The following is a 14,657-nucleotide window of genomic DNA, read 5'->3' as shown; positions in this document are numbered from 1 at the left end:
GGTGGCGCTGTGGGTAAAAGCCTCAGCACCTAGGGCTTGCCGATCGAAAGGTCGGCGGTTCGAATCCCTGCGGCGGGGTGCGCTCCCGTCGTTCGGTCCCAGCGCCTGCCAACCTAGCAGTTCGAAAGCACCCCCGGGTGCAAGTAGATAAATAGGGACTGCTTACTAGCGGGAAGGTAAACGGCGTTTCCGTGTGCGGCTCTGGCTCGCCAGAGCAGCAATGTCACGCTGGCCATGTGACCCGGAAGTGTCTCCGGACAGCGCTGGCCCCCGGCCTCTTGAGTGAGATGGGCGCACAACCCTAGAGTCTATCAAGACTGGCCCGTACGGGCAGGGGTACCTTTACCTTTACCTTAGCAACTTCTCAGCATTATTAATAAATTACATTACCAAGGGTTTTCTGGGGGAAGCTATGAATGCTTAAAGTGGTATGATACTGCTTTAAATGTACAGTTCAGATGGGGCCATGGGTGGTGAAGGATGATGGGAGTTGTAGTCCAACCCCTGGAGGGCTATAGGTTTCCCTTCCTTGGGATTAAAAGGTGCTTAGAATAGTCTGGGAATGGGTCTCTACCTTAAGGCCTGCTGCTAGCAAGCATAGATGTGGACAGGGGAGCTTCATTTTCATGTGAAGAGCACAGAAATAAATCAGAAGTGGAGGAAGCTGAGCGCCAGGCAGATTTATATCCTTCATTTTAATACTGTGTCCTGGTTGGTATTTGAGGTGTCCAAATACATTGTCACAGCTTCTTTCCGAACAATTTCTAGTCTTGTGTAAAATTCAAGTATACATGGGCTGTGGAATCACATTTATGCTTAGTTCAGGGCCACACAAAATAGGATTTATAACTACATCATAATTAACATATTTCTTCAGCTTTGCCTTCAGGCACAAGAACAGGCTCCCCCTCCCTTTTTAAATGCATTTTAATTTTTGAAGTTGCGAACTGGTTCATCCGTTCACCCCCTCCTTCCTGAATATACATAGGCAAGTTATGCTGATACACTCCAGGCCTATTATTAATTGCAGGCATGAATTAATAACCCCAAATCCATTTTTTAAAACACACGATTGCTCTGCTTTTATCATATTTAAAATAAGTTATAGCTAACAATTTTCAGACGGGTAGCCGTGTTTGTCTGTTGCAACAAAAACAAAATAATCTTAAAGTGTGTGTGTGTGCACATAAGATTATATTATATAATAGGGGGCCATTTTGTATTCATCTTGTCCCTCTTGTCATCTGCAAAAGACATTTTTGGGCATCAGATGTGGGCATTTGAAAGATCCAGGGCATGGGGAGGGATACCTGCTCAGCAAACAAACTTGTACGTGTGCACTGCTGTCTAATAAACTGAGTTGCACTGTAACAGATAGGTCTTATAACGGTGATATTAAAAATGAACAAATCCCTGGGTCTTGGGTGGCATTGTCCAGAAAGTTCTTAAAGAACTAACATATGCAGTCTTTCTATATTCCTCTGGTTGGCCATCATGAGACCAGGATGTTAGACTAAAGATGTGCCTTTTTCGTCTCATCCAACAGGACTGCTATTATGCTCCCAACTCCTGCTGTTCCTGAGCGTTGGCTGGGGCATCTCAGCCTGATTGATATGAGTTGGAGTCCAAGATGACCACCATAGCTCATTTGGTTAGGGCATGGTGCTGATAATGCCAAGGTTGCAAGTCTGATCCCTGTACAGTGGTACCTCTGGTTAAGTACTTAATTCGTTCTGGAGGTCCGTTCTTAACCTGAAACTGTTCTTAACCTGAAGCACCACTTTAGCTAATGGGGCCTCCTGCTGCTGCCACGCCACCGGAGCACGATTTCTGTGCTCATCCTGAAGCAAAGTTCTTAACCCGAGGTACTATTTCTGGGTTAGCGGAGTCTGTAACCTGAAGCATATGTAACCCGAGGTGCCACTGTATAGGGCAACTGCATATTTCTGCATTGCAGGGGGTTGCCTAGATGATTCTCAGGGTCCCTTTCAATGCTATGATTCATGATCATTTGGAGAGCTACAGATTCCCTGCCCCTATACTAGCCACTCTGCCATGCTGGCTTATGCCTGGCTGTTGGGAATGTTTACAAACCCAGAACAGAGCATTTCAGCTGCCTTACCACCTGACACCTGGCATGCTTCTGAACACCTAAATATGTTCAAATTATGATTGACTCATCAGATGTAAGCTTATTCTTTAGCTAAAGGATAAATCTTGGGTATGTAGGCTTTTAAAAATCTGGCTCTGGTTCAGAAGCTGAAGGTGCACAGAAGATGTAAGGCAGCTTGAACAAGTGAAACTCTTTAAGAAGACTCGCCATTTGTTCCACCCACTGTTTTGTCATTATTGGATTTTCAGCTTTTTATGTACATATACCATTTCTTCCCTTCCCCTGGCATTGTGGGTGTGTAGGATGCTTGGAGAAAATTTGCTATGTAGAGCTGTTTAATGAGGGCTGGTTTGGAAACGTTAAAAGCTGATAACGTGTATGCTTGATGTCAGTGGCCATCATTATCTATTGAAGGGGCCTCCATCCTTTTTTGGCACATTTGGAATTTTGAGGAAGTTCAGTGGGTGCCAGTCACAAATAGTCACCACACCTTAAAAGTACAGAAACAGGCGGGTTTTCCCCTAATCAATAGACTGAGGCACGTACATCAGCCACCGCTGCACTTGGTCATAGGGAGAAGGTCTTTCACACTGCCTCCATTCAGAAGGAAGAGGAAGGTGGGTGTCCTATACTGGCATCCAGGAAAAGGTGGATTTGATGAAGGGGCCATGTTCTATGAGGGAGAAGCTGAGCAAGTGAATCAAAAGAGCAAGCAGTCTCATGCATCTTGGCTGTGAGTCCTGACCCCTGTCTTGCAGGCAGGCCTTTTCCAACCTGGCCTGGGAAGGCAGGGCCCGGACTGACTCCAGCTACAAAAGCTGAGGCTGCTGAACAGATGCTTGGGCTGGGGTGTTGTTAAGGTGTGGTTGCTGGCAGGGGGTGGTTGCTGTTAATTTTTTGTATCTTTATTTCAGGTGCTATGAGTCAGGTGGAAATTGCTCAGCCTGGTTGTGCACATTTTCATGTTTTGTTCATTGTTTATGAATACTAATGTTGTGTTTGTGGTTATGTCACTTTTTGTATGTTGTAAGCCGCCTTCAGCATGGTTATAACTTTGGAAAGGTGGCATACAACTATACTGACTGATTGATTTTTGAGGACACATTTACTGAAGCCTTCTGCAGGCACCTGGAGCTGCGTTGGTGACCCCTGATCTCTTGCGATAGGCTCCACACTTTCAAGTGTGTAGGCTTCATGGAGCCCCTGTTGAAAGAACTCCAGAGCTGCTATTGGTTTGAACACCAAGGTGTTAGAAGCATGGTGGTTCATCAGAGGGTTGATTTTCAAAACAGCACCACAACTCTCAGTTTCCCCAGATACGTTGTTGTTGTTTAGTCGTTTAGTCGTGTCCGACTCTTCGTGACCCCATGGACCAGAGCACGCCAGGCACTTCTGTCTTCCACTGCCTCCTGCAGTTTGGTCAAACTCATGCTGGTAGCTTCGACAACACTGTCCAACCATCTCATCCTCTGTCGTCCCCTTCTCCTTGTGCCCTCCATCTTTCCCAACATCAGGGTCTTTTCCAGGGAGTTTACTCTTCTCATGAGGTCACCAAAGTATTGGAGCCTCAGCTTCACGATCTGTCCTTCCAGTGAGCACTCAGGGCTGATTTCCTTAAGAATGGAGAGGTTTGATCTTCTTGCAGTCCATGGGACTCTCAAGAGTCTCATCCAGCACCATAATTCAAAAGCATCAATTCTTCGGCGATCAGCCTTCTTTATGGTTCAGCTCTCACTTCCATACATCACTACTGGGAAAACCATAGCTTTTACTATACGGACCTTTGTTGGCAAGTTGATGTCTCTGCTTTTTAAGCAGGCGTCTTTTAATTTCGTGACTGCTGTCACCATCTGCAGTGATCATGGAGCCCAAGAAAGTAAAATCTCTCACTGCCTCCATTTCTTCCCCTTCTATTTGCTAGGAGGTGATGGGCCCAGTGGCCATGATCTTCATTTTTTTGATGTTGAGCTTCAGACCATATTTTGCGCTCTCCTCTTTCACCCTCATTAAAAGGTTCTTTAATTCCTCCTCACTTTCTGCCATCAAGGTTGTGTCATCTGCATATCTGAGGTTGTTGATATTTCTTCCAGCAATCTTAATTCCGGCTAGGGATTCATCCAGCCCAGCCTTTCGCATGATGAATTCTGCATATAAGTTAAATAAGCAGGGAGACAGTATACAGCCTTGTCATACTCCTTTCCCAATTTTGAACCAATCAGTTGTTCCATATCCAGTTCTAACTGTGGCTTCTTGTCCCACATAGAGATTTCTCAGGAGGCAGATGAGGTGATCAGGCACTCCCCAGATATATTTCACAAATAAAGATTGCTTCAATTAATGATCACCTGGCTCGTAATGATTTAAGTGCATACCCAGGTGTGTGGTGTAAATTAGTTGCTTTTCATCTAAAATAACTCTCACAATGACTTACGAAAAAGAAAAATTGTTATAATTTTTCCTGCATCAAGCAGCCTTGGGTAGAATGGTTGTCTGTTAAATGGTTAGCCTTCATGGCTCATTTAGAAGACGATAGACCTGATTGGGCCTTTGGAGAAGGGACTTAGCTCAGTGGCAGAGCATCTGTTTTGCATGCAAAAGGTCCTGAGTTCAGTGCCCAGCATCGCCAGGTAGGGATGGGAAAGACTCCTCCCTAAAACCCATTGCCAGTCAGTATAGACAATATTAGTCAGTCAGTATAGAGGGACGCGGGTGGCGCTGTGGGTTAAACCACAGAGCCTAGGACTTGCCAATCAGAAGTTGGCAGTTCGAATCCCCGTGGCGGGGTGAGCTCCCGTTGCTTGGTCCCTGCTCCTGCCAACCTAGCAGTTCGAAAGCATGCCAAGTGCAAGTAGATAAATAGGTACCGCTCCAGCGGGAAGGTAAACAGTGTTTCCGTGCGCTGCTCTGGTTTGCCAGAAGCAGCTTAGTCCTGCTGGCCACATGACCCGGAAGCTGTATGCCGGCTTCCTCGGCCCATAAAGCGACATGAGCGCCGCAACCCCAGAGTCAGTCACGACTGGACCTAATGGTCAGGGGTCCCTTTACCTTTACCTTATAGACAATATAGAACTCACTTAACGAATGGTCTGACTTGATCTAAAGCAGTTTCCCATGTCCTTCCTCTGCCCTTAGCAAATATCTGTCAAAGAGCATTGTCTGTGTTTGCCTGCAATGAGTTTAGTCCATACCCCCCCACACATTTATCTGATGAAAATAACAACAACAACACCTCTCCCATCTGACTGGGTTGCCCCAGCCACTCTGGGAGACTTCCAACATATATATAAGCACAATAAAACATTAAACATTTTAAAAGTCCCTATATAGGGCTGCCTTCAGATGTCTTCTAAAGGTTGAATAGTTATCTCCTTGGCTTGGGGTGTCACATAACTCCATCCCCCCCCCAACATTTCTCTGATGAAAATAGGGATGTCCTAAGGAAAAGTGGGACATTCCAGGGTCAAATCAGAAACCAGGACAGCATCTGTAAATCTGGGACTGTCCCTGGAAAATAGGGACACTTGGGGGGGGGGTCTGTTAGTCTGAGCCCCGTTAAAAGGTGGAGTTATGTGTCTATATCAAGGAGTGTTACTGCAGGGGGACATTTAAGGACAACGTTTTGGTTATTATGCATGTGGAGCCTTCTCTGCAGGTGGAAGAGCCTTTATCAAAAATGCTGCTTCAGTCATCCTTGATGACTAGAAACTGTTTCCTTATATCTGTATTGATGGCTCTTGGCTACTAGCTGTGGTCCACATCTTGCTTGATTAGGGGCTAGAGAAGAAACAGAAGAGCAGTTGTATTGTGGTCAGCGAAGGAGAAAGAAGTTTGAGTTGTGCAGCTGGCTGAATGTCCAAGAGCATTCTTTGTGTTTTGGAGACTTGATGGTTTTTTTGGGTGCTTGTGCTCAACACACACGAGCGCACACACATATGCTTGTTTGCAGCACGTTCACTCTCTCCAGAAGGACGCTGACCTTAGTTTGTTTGTTTTTTAAACTGCCCTGGAACTTGTGGCACTTGGGAATGTTGAGGAAGAATACATATGTAGCTTTAAAATGAGCGCACTACATGTGGTTGATACCTCATTCTCCTTTTTACTTTTGTAAGTTTGTACCGAGTCGCTTACAAAAAGGCAAAGTAAAAGGGAGAATTGCAAGAATTGGTGGAAACTAGTTCTTTACTTGTTTGTGAGGAATACCTGCTATAAGAATCCTGCGCCTGGAATGAAACCAAGAAGCAGAATTTTAATCCCTCAAACTGTGGATTTTTTAAATTAAGCTTTACTCTAGGGAACCTTTGCATTTTGTAGATAAAATGCATGACACAATCTTCTTCTCGACCACCTAGGTACTGGTCATTTTTATATGCGTGGATCTACATTGGAGATTGCTTATTAGAATGCAGAAGGGGATTGGGGAAGAATGATGGTGCTTCCTGTATGCCATTTGGCTGTTCACATTATATTTGAATTCATTTTATCGTCCAGCTGCATTAGCATTCACCAGAGCCACCTGCTTAGAAACGTGTTGTGTATTAAACTATGTACCTGAATTACAGTACTAAGCTTCAGTTGTCTCTGGTATTTGCACAAGGTAATTTCTAACATTAGCTGAAAATACGCACATTTGTCATAAAGTTGGCCACAGGTCTGGCTATGGGATGTTTTCCTGTTTTAAGTGTCGAAAATTTAAAAGCTTTAGAAATATATATTTTAAAAATCATTATTGTCTTTCAAAGTGGCAGCGGTAAGAGAATGTGATCATGGAGCACATAACTATCTGCCATATTTATTCCATCATCCTTTCAAGGATTTGATGATCCCTTCTCTTTACACACAACCATTTCTCCCAGAAGAAAACAGCTACTTAAACCTTATAACTTCACAGCTGTGAGTGGTTGGTGACACATGCAGGAAAAGGAGCTGTGGAATTTGGCTATTTGGTAATCGTGTGGGAATTTAAGAAGAAGCAGCTCGGTGCTAGCAAGTTTTGACACTTCCCAGGATAAGGAGGAGGTAAAATATAAGGTGATATGGGTCAGAATAGGTATAAGACTTGAGTGGTGTAACTCTTTGTAGCTTTGCTCTCCCGCTTCAGAATTCCAGAGTTCTCATCTTGAGCTGTTTCAACACTGGGCTAGACTTGATCAATGTTACGTTGTTGATCAAGGGCAGAACAGACGCGGCATTTCCATCTTTCACAAACTCATGATGCATTCCATTTCTCCTGTCCCTCCCTATTCCAGAGAGCAGCCCATCTTCACCACCAGAGCGCATGTGTTCCAAATTGACCACACCACCAAGAAGAACTGGGTACCTGCAAGCAAGCAGGCTGTAACTGTTTCCTACTTCTATGACAGCACAAGAAACAGCTATCGGATAATCAGTGTGGATGGCACCAAGGTAGGAGGTTGGCGCAGATACATCTGGCATGCTTGCAGAATTGAAATATCACTGAAGTGGGAAAATTTGTATGAATGTGGCTCATGTACATTTCTCTCTCTCTCTCATATATATATACCCAGACCCTCTCCACAGATAAATTACAGACACCATCCAGTAGCCAAACCAGGGTGGCACCTCCGGATGCTGCACCCCCTTGCAATCCCTACACAGATCTGGCTGGCACAGGCCACAAAACCACAGCTCGCCCCTATACACGAAGCCAAGCCAGAGCACAACCAAGTGCAGTACAGCCATCTTCTCAGAAAAACTCTTCACAAAGTTCAAGAGTTCAAGACACGAAGGCTTTAGCAACTAATCCACACCTAATGACCCACCTAAGTGGGATTCAGGAAATCACTCAAGAAATCACTCAAGATATCCCTCAAGTAATTAAGGAACAAAAGAAGAAAAGGCACACTAGCCTGGGAACCTCCTCTCTGCCCAGAACATTGGAGGCTATACACCACACCTCCTCAACAGTATTTATAGGAACTCAAACACTGAGATCCTGCTCTGTTCCAGTAACAAGAAGCCGAAAGCACCAGCCTGAAGATGACGAGTGAGACCTCGTCGAAACGTCGCCTAGACACCCCAACTTTTACACGGGAAGACACCCGAGGACACCAAAACCTGCATTCCTGTACCCGTGAAAATCTACGAAAGCAAATATATATATATATATATACATATATATATATATATATATATATATATATATATATATATATATACAGGAATATATATATATATTCCTGTACCCGTGAAAATCTACGAAAGCATATATATATATATATATATATATATGAAACTTTAATAGGCTTGTCCATATTTCATAAACTTTAGTTGTTGCAGGAAAGTTGGGGTGTATGGTTAATCATGAAAACGTATGCATTTCATTGGAAGAAAAGCATAGGATGACTTAGAAAGGCTTTTACTTACCAACTCACCTGATAGCCACAGGCAGCCAGGAATTTCTTGCAAGTGAGTGCTGGAGGAGGAGGGACAGACCTTTCTGTTCTTCAGTCTGTTTGGATTCCATCTGGCTGTGGAGGACAAGGAAACCCATATCTCCTTTAACAGTATGTTTGATAAAATGTAGGTTCCTCCCCCAATGATACACACAATGTCTGCTAAGAAGACAGCTGGCTTCTGAGAGTTCCCTATCCCATAATAACCCCTGGTGGCCAGCATGGAAAAACAGGCTACTAGTCTCTTACCAAACTAGTAAAACAAACAAACAAACAAAAACAAACAAACAAACAAACAAACATCTCCATCAACTTTTTTGAGCTTATTTACAAGGCTGGAATAAGAGGTAGCTCGGTAAATTGTCTAGTAAGGTTCTCATATTGTGGCAATGGTGGAGCTGACGAGCTCCTTTCAGTGCCTAGATGGGAAATTGCTGGGAGTTTTTGTTAAGCTGTTCTGTGGGTTCTTAAAGGAAGACATGAATTATGAGACCGTAATTTTAGTGTTGCAGAAAAGCTATGATCAGTAATAGCTCTCTGCTAACTGTATTTCATAAATACATTTTAATTGTGTGGGTGCCTTACTTAACCGTTTTGTTTAATGGACAAAGGGATATTGCTTCCCTCATTCTCCCCTCCCCCTTCCAAGCAGAATTGGTTGTAGAAACTTATTTTGGAGGTAAAAAGATGGGAGTTTTAGCTCAAGGTTTGCATCTCTAGACAGAGAGATAGTGAGTCTAAGAATCTATTTGATAGAGGATGTTGTTTTGGTTGGGTTTTTGTTGTTGTTGCAATACTTAGTGTTATGACTTGAGCTTCCTAGGCTCAAGGTAATTTACAAAAACTGGCTGCAACCTTTGCCTCATTTTATGATCACAGCAGCGGTCTCTGGCGTCATTCAGGCATAGCAGCGAGCCATATGCCTGCAGCATTGTCTCTCCTTTGGCCAGCCAATTGCTTACCTTATTTCTGTGTTTTAGGGAAATTATATATTGCTGTTGCTTGCAAACTGTGGTTTGCACAAGGCTTAGATTGCTCCCCGCCACAACCAACTCATTCACGCAGCACTAAACCATGGTTTGGCAGTAATGTCGCCTCCATCAGGAACCCTGTTCCTAAAGGTAATCAGGGATGTGACTTGATTTAGATGATGAATGTAGTGCTGTGGAATTGGACCCCAATGCCCTTGTAGTGAAACCCTGAAATTTTAACATAAGAAGCTACCTTATGCCATCAGTCTGTCTAGCTCAGTGTCGTCTACACTGACTGATGGTGGCTCTCCAGAGTTTCCAAACCCTGCTTGGAGATACCAGATTGAACCCAGGACCGTCTGCATATGAAACAGGTGTTCTGCCGCTTAGCTATGGCAGTCCCCCAAGAGAAATGCAGGGAAGGTGTATGTGTAAAGACATCACAGAATAGAACATACGGAGGATTAGGAGGGGAAGGGTTTCTAGCCTATTTTTAATACCACTTGAGCCAGTTACAGTGCTAAATGCATAGGAGGGGGTGAAGTTGTTGACTCATAGGAACCATAGCTGTCAACTTACAGATTTGAAAATAAGGGACCGGCAGCCTCGAAAATAAGGGATCAGCAGCCAAAATAAGGGATTTTAGTCAACCAGCAGCCAAACAAAGCCTCAAGTGGTGGTTCCCATAGTGCAGCAACCCGGCAAAGGGGATGCAGCAAGGAAAATCACCGTCACCTCTCTGCTGGGAAGCGCTGAGCAAAGGCGAGTCCCCAGGCAACGCAACCGATTTGATCGGCACAAGGCATGCAAGCTCCACCCCCCCCAGTTGTTCTTAGACTCCTTATTGGGTGAGCAACACAGCCAAGTAACACAGTTGGAGCCTCCCTCCTCCCTGGCCGGCAGGGAGGGAGGGAGAGGAGCTGCTTCCTTTGAAACCCGGGAAATTTAAAGGACATCATCAATAAGGGACAGCAGCGGGATACGGCGCTGGAATAAGGGACTGTCCCGCCAAATAAGGGACGTTTGACAGGTATGAAAGGAGCATGGAAACTGCCTTCTACTGAGTCAGACCACTGGTCCATCTAGGGCAGTACTTTCTACACCGACTGGCAGTGGGTTTCAGAGAAGGGGATATTTACATCTCCAGTTGGAGATGCCAGGAATTAAACCAGGGATCTTCTGCAGGTAAAGTTGGTGTTCTGCCTTGGTGTGCAGGGCAAGGTCAAATTCGCAACTTGAAACTGTATGTCAGACAAATTCCAGGTTACCCATGAGCAATTCGTAGGCAGCCTAGAAGCTTGTTTCTCTTGCCCATCTGTTGCTGCAGATAAAGAGGCATTTTGCACACCACACAAAAGCAAAATGTTGCAAAGGGGCTTGTCATCAAACATGCATTGACAGGGTGCTGCAGCCGGTTGTGTATGTTTGCACATGTGTTCACACACCCGCTCTCATGCTTGCAAACTTGGTTGCTACCAGTGGTGCGCATTTAAAGCTGAGCATTTAAAAACGCTGAAAGCACAAGGTGCTTCAGTTTCAAGAGTATGGTGTGCAAGTTCTTTTAGGTGCAAGGGAACTTCTGGGGAAACACAACTTAAGTCACCCCGAAAGAATATATTGGAGCACTTCACATCACTTGAGTATGTATGTACACAGAAAATAGTAGAACTAGCTTGAAAGGCAATATATGGAGAACTGCATTAATCATTGCAACGCATCCCTGGTTGCATAACATTGTTATAATTATGCAATAATGCTTTTGGAAGTTGTATAGCGGGTGTGGCTGTGAGGGTGTGTGGCTATGACTATCACAAAATTCACCCACTTCTGAATTTGCTGCTACTCCACTGGTTGTCACATTCATACTGTGCGCAGTTTGGGTTAGATAAATGGCAGGGAGAATGCTCAACTCTCCCATCCCTGCTGTTGCTTTTTCTGTGGGAAGTGGCTTTTCCAGTTTTAAAAGTTTGCTGGGGTACTGCTGCATGCACCAACAATGGCCTTCTACCCTGAGGTAAATGGGAGTCTGTGTTATATACTCTGCAGGCTTGCTGTGAGTTCCAGTCTGCCTGGAATCCTCCGCTTAAAAAATAATAGATGCATCTCTCAGAAAAGTTTGTACTAAACTTGAAAATTGCACCTAATAAGTGGCCATTTAATGCAGACCAGACTTTTTAAGTTTTGAGAAAACCTTCTGAGTGCTACTGGTCTGTTGCCTATGGTAGCATGTTGCAGGGGCTGCAAAAGAAAAACACTGGTAGATAGACAAGAAAATCTGCCTTTTTTGCTGCAAGTGAGGCAGGAGGCAGGCAGGCGTCTCTCTGAGTATTAAGGGTGTTTTGTTTGAAAGTGTTACTGCGGTTCATGGTGTGTGGTTGTGCACTCACTAATTCACCTTCCCTTCACGTGTTGCCTGTGGGTAGAGACTATGGTGGAATCCCCCCCCCCTTTAAAAACTGTTCTGAAAATGCTTTTTTAAAAAAGCCTTTTAAAAAATACATTGAATTTTCCATAAGGCTCACCATTGCCATCTAGTGTCACATTGTATATTGCACTTAAAACACACTTAAAATGTTTTATTTGCAGTTGTGTAGCCGAGTCCCTAGAGAGTTTTTTCTGTTGTTTCAAAACACCACCACCACCACCACCAAAAAAATAATAATCAAAACACCAACCTGTGGAGCTTTTTTGTTCAAAGGCTACAGTGGGACAAGAGGGACGTATGCATGCGCAATGGGATGTGAAACTTATCTCAAACACTTTTCTTCACCTCTTGCTTGTCTGTCTCCAGCTTTCTTGTGGTGAAGCTAGGTGATAAATGTGGGTACCTGGAGTGCAGAGCCTCCAACACTTGGCAGAGGAAAGTGGTACTCTTAATTTTAAGCTAGTTCAAAATTTGTTGATGTCATCCGACTTTCGGCTGCTGAGGCAGCTACTTCCATGTAATCTGTTGCCATGCCTTGCCACATTTTTTATTGATGTAATAACATCTCAATACATATTCGCCTTCAACCAGAAAGCACATTCCCACCTGGAGTTAGCATCAATTTGCACCAATTTGCATTTTCCTTCTTGTTGCCTCACCATCCATCTTATCCAGAATGTTAACATCCAGACTACATTAGCAAGATTATGAGATTCAGTTCCCAGGTTGTATTTTGTCTAACCAAGTGATGCAACTGGCAGGTAAGTTCCATTGTCAGGAAAACATTCAATAGATTGTGTAGAAAATAGGGAATGTGCCTATTAATAGACCTAGTTTAGGGGCGGAGAATCTTTTATTCTGTTGGGAGATTGGTAGCTGGTGATGGGAAAGGCACCCGACTTTTTTTTATCTCTGCCACCTCCTTTTCCCTCTCCTTGCCACCTGTCTGAAATTAGGCTGAGGATTACATGCAGACCACCTCTAGACTTGTCAAATGGGTCAGGCTCCCATTATTGCTATTCATCTTGGCATTGGCAGAACAACCTTTCTAGATAAGACTACATATAACCAGGGTCCCTTTTGCAACAGCAGTTAGTGGTACAGAGTACCAGACCCTTTAATCAATCTATGACTACTAGCACCTCGTTTTTATTTTTCGCAGAAAAGGCAATGCATATAATAGCTACATGTAATGTTTCATGATAGCTCTTGACCATAAGAAAAACACCAGTAAAATCACTTGATCCCCCCCCAGGAATAATCACCAATTAATTCATGAATATACTGCTTTATGCTGCAATTAGACCTCTAGATGGTTTACAAGCATAAAAGCCAATTGCACAACCTCAGAAATGTTAAACATCCATAATTAAAATACACAATTAAGATACACAATAAAACAATCCCATTAAAATATAAACACACATAATTAAAATATGCAATGAGGCAATTCCATTAAAGCATGGTTACAGAGAAAGTTTCCACTGTGACTAAGAAATTATTTTTGTTCTTTTACTAATGAGCATCCTTGCTGCTTCAATGGGGATGTACTAAAAGTCAAAGAAAGACACATTAAAAGACATAGAATCCACTTTGTGTATGTGTGTATTTACTATGGCATATGAGAGTGAAGATGAGTGTAATACTTAGAGATCAGTAGGACTGGTTTGAAAGAACCTCTCTACATTAGACACAAATGCACCTTTCTGCCCTTTCAGAGCAAACTGAAAAACCAGTTCCCCTCCTATTAAACACCCATTTACTCAGCTTAGAAATTCTTCAAGCATAATTGGAAATCTGGCTGGTAAATTATTTAACAGATCAACAAATGACCACCTTTGTGCTTGCATATCAGGCCAGATTGAAGACACTGTGCTATGTATATTGTGTTGCCATTTGATACAGCTCATCTATATCAAATAATTTTCCAAGGGGCCAATCAGGTGTTTTCAAAATTATATGGTTGCTGATGGTTGTAGACAAGTTTGTTACCTACCGGGTAGTTTTATATGCACTTAATCCGCATGAAGGTTCTGGACTAATTTTTGGACCCCAAACAGTGTTATCTGCCAGGGGGATTTTAAAATCTAAATTATTTTGGAGAATGTTGCGATTTTAAGTTTTGATGATTTGCAGTTCCAAAAACTGATTTTTAAAAAACTTTGTCTTCAATAAATGTGCTTTTGTGATTCTTATATTGTAACCATCATTGCCTACACACAATTAAAAACTGACTGACTTGACAGTTGGTCAAACTTTCAACTTGTGCTAGAACATTTTAAGGCATTTTTACCCCAGGATGGGTTCACAGGAAATAATGCAACTTGTAATGCAAGTTGCAGTGCCGAACTTGCAAAGCAGATGAAGAACATGCTGTGAGGACTCTTAACTTGTGTCTTTGCTACCTGATAAAAAGGAATATTGCAGGTAAAAGAGAGGGGGAGAATTAACAGAGGGATTATTCTGGAGAAAAGGCATGAGCTCATGAAAATTACTGCACAGCGCATGGGGAAAACTACACACCAGACAGCTCATTAAAATCGACCTACATTGTTATTCCTTCAGAACAACGGTGACCTAAAAGGATGCAGATTTGAAAGAGCACAAGCAGTTGCCTTCTCTTCCCCTTGGGAGCCATGCAAAGGACAAGGCTGCCCAAACTTCTTTTTGCTCTAATCAAGTCACCTGTTGTTACCTGTTGAAAAAAATAACCGCAGCTCTGAATAGCTGGGCAC

At 43.4% G+C, this 14,657-nt stretch overlaps 1 protein-coding gene across 1 annotated transcript in view; it reads left to right on the top strand.

Moving 5' to 3' along the window:
* Nucleotides 1-14,657, top strand: part of HOMER2 (homer scaffold protein 2) — an 85,434-nt gene that overhangs the window by 26,437 nt on the left and 44,340 nt on the right. The window contains exon 2 of the mRNA XM_083412209.1: nucleotides 7,360-7,516. Within this exon, the coding sequence (XP_083268335.1) occupies nucleotides 7,360-7,516 (157 nt within the window). The remainder of the gene's footprint in view (nucleotides 1-7,359; nucleotides 7,517-14,657) is intronic.

This window comes from Podarcis tiliguerta (genome assembly GCF_965153285.1).
Source record: "Podarcis tiliguerta genome assembly, chromosome: 14".
NCBI classification, from domain to species: Eukaryota; Metazoa; Chordata; class Lepidosauria; order Squamata; family Lacertidae; genus Podarcis; species Podarcis tiliguerta.
The sequence above is the reverse complement of the archived record's forward strand: the minus strand, read 5'-3'. Positions and strand labels throughout refer to the sequence as shown.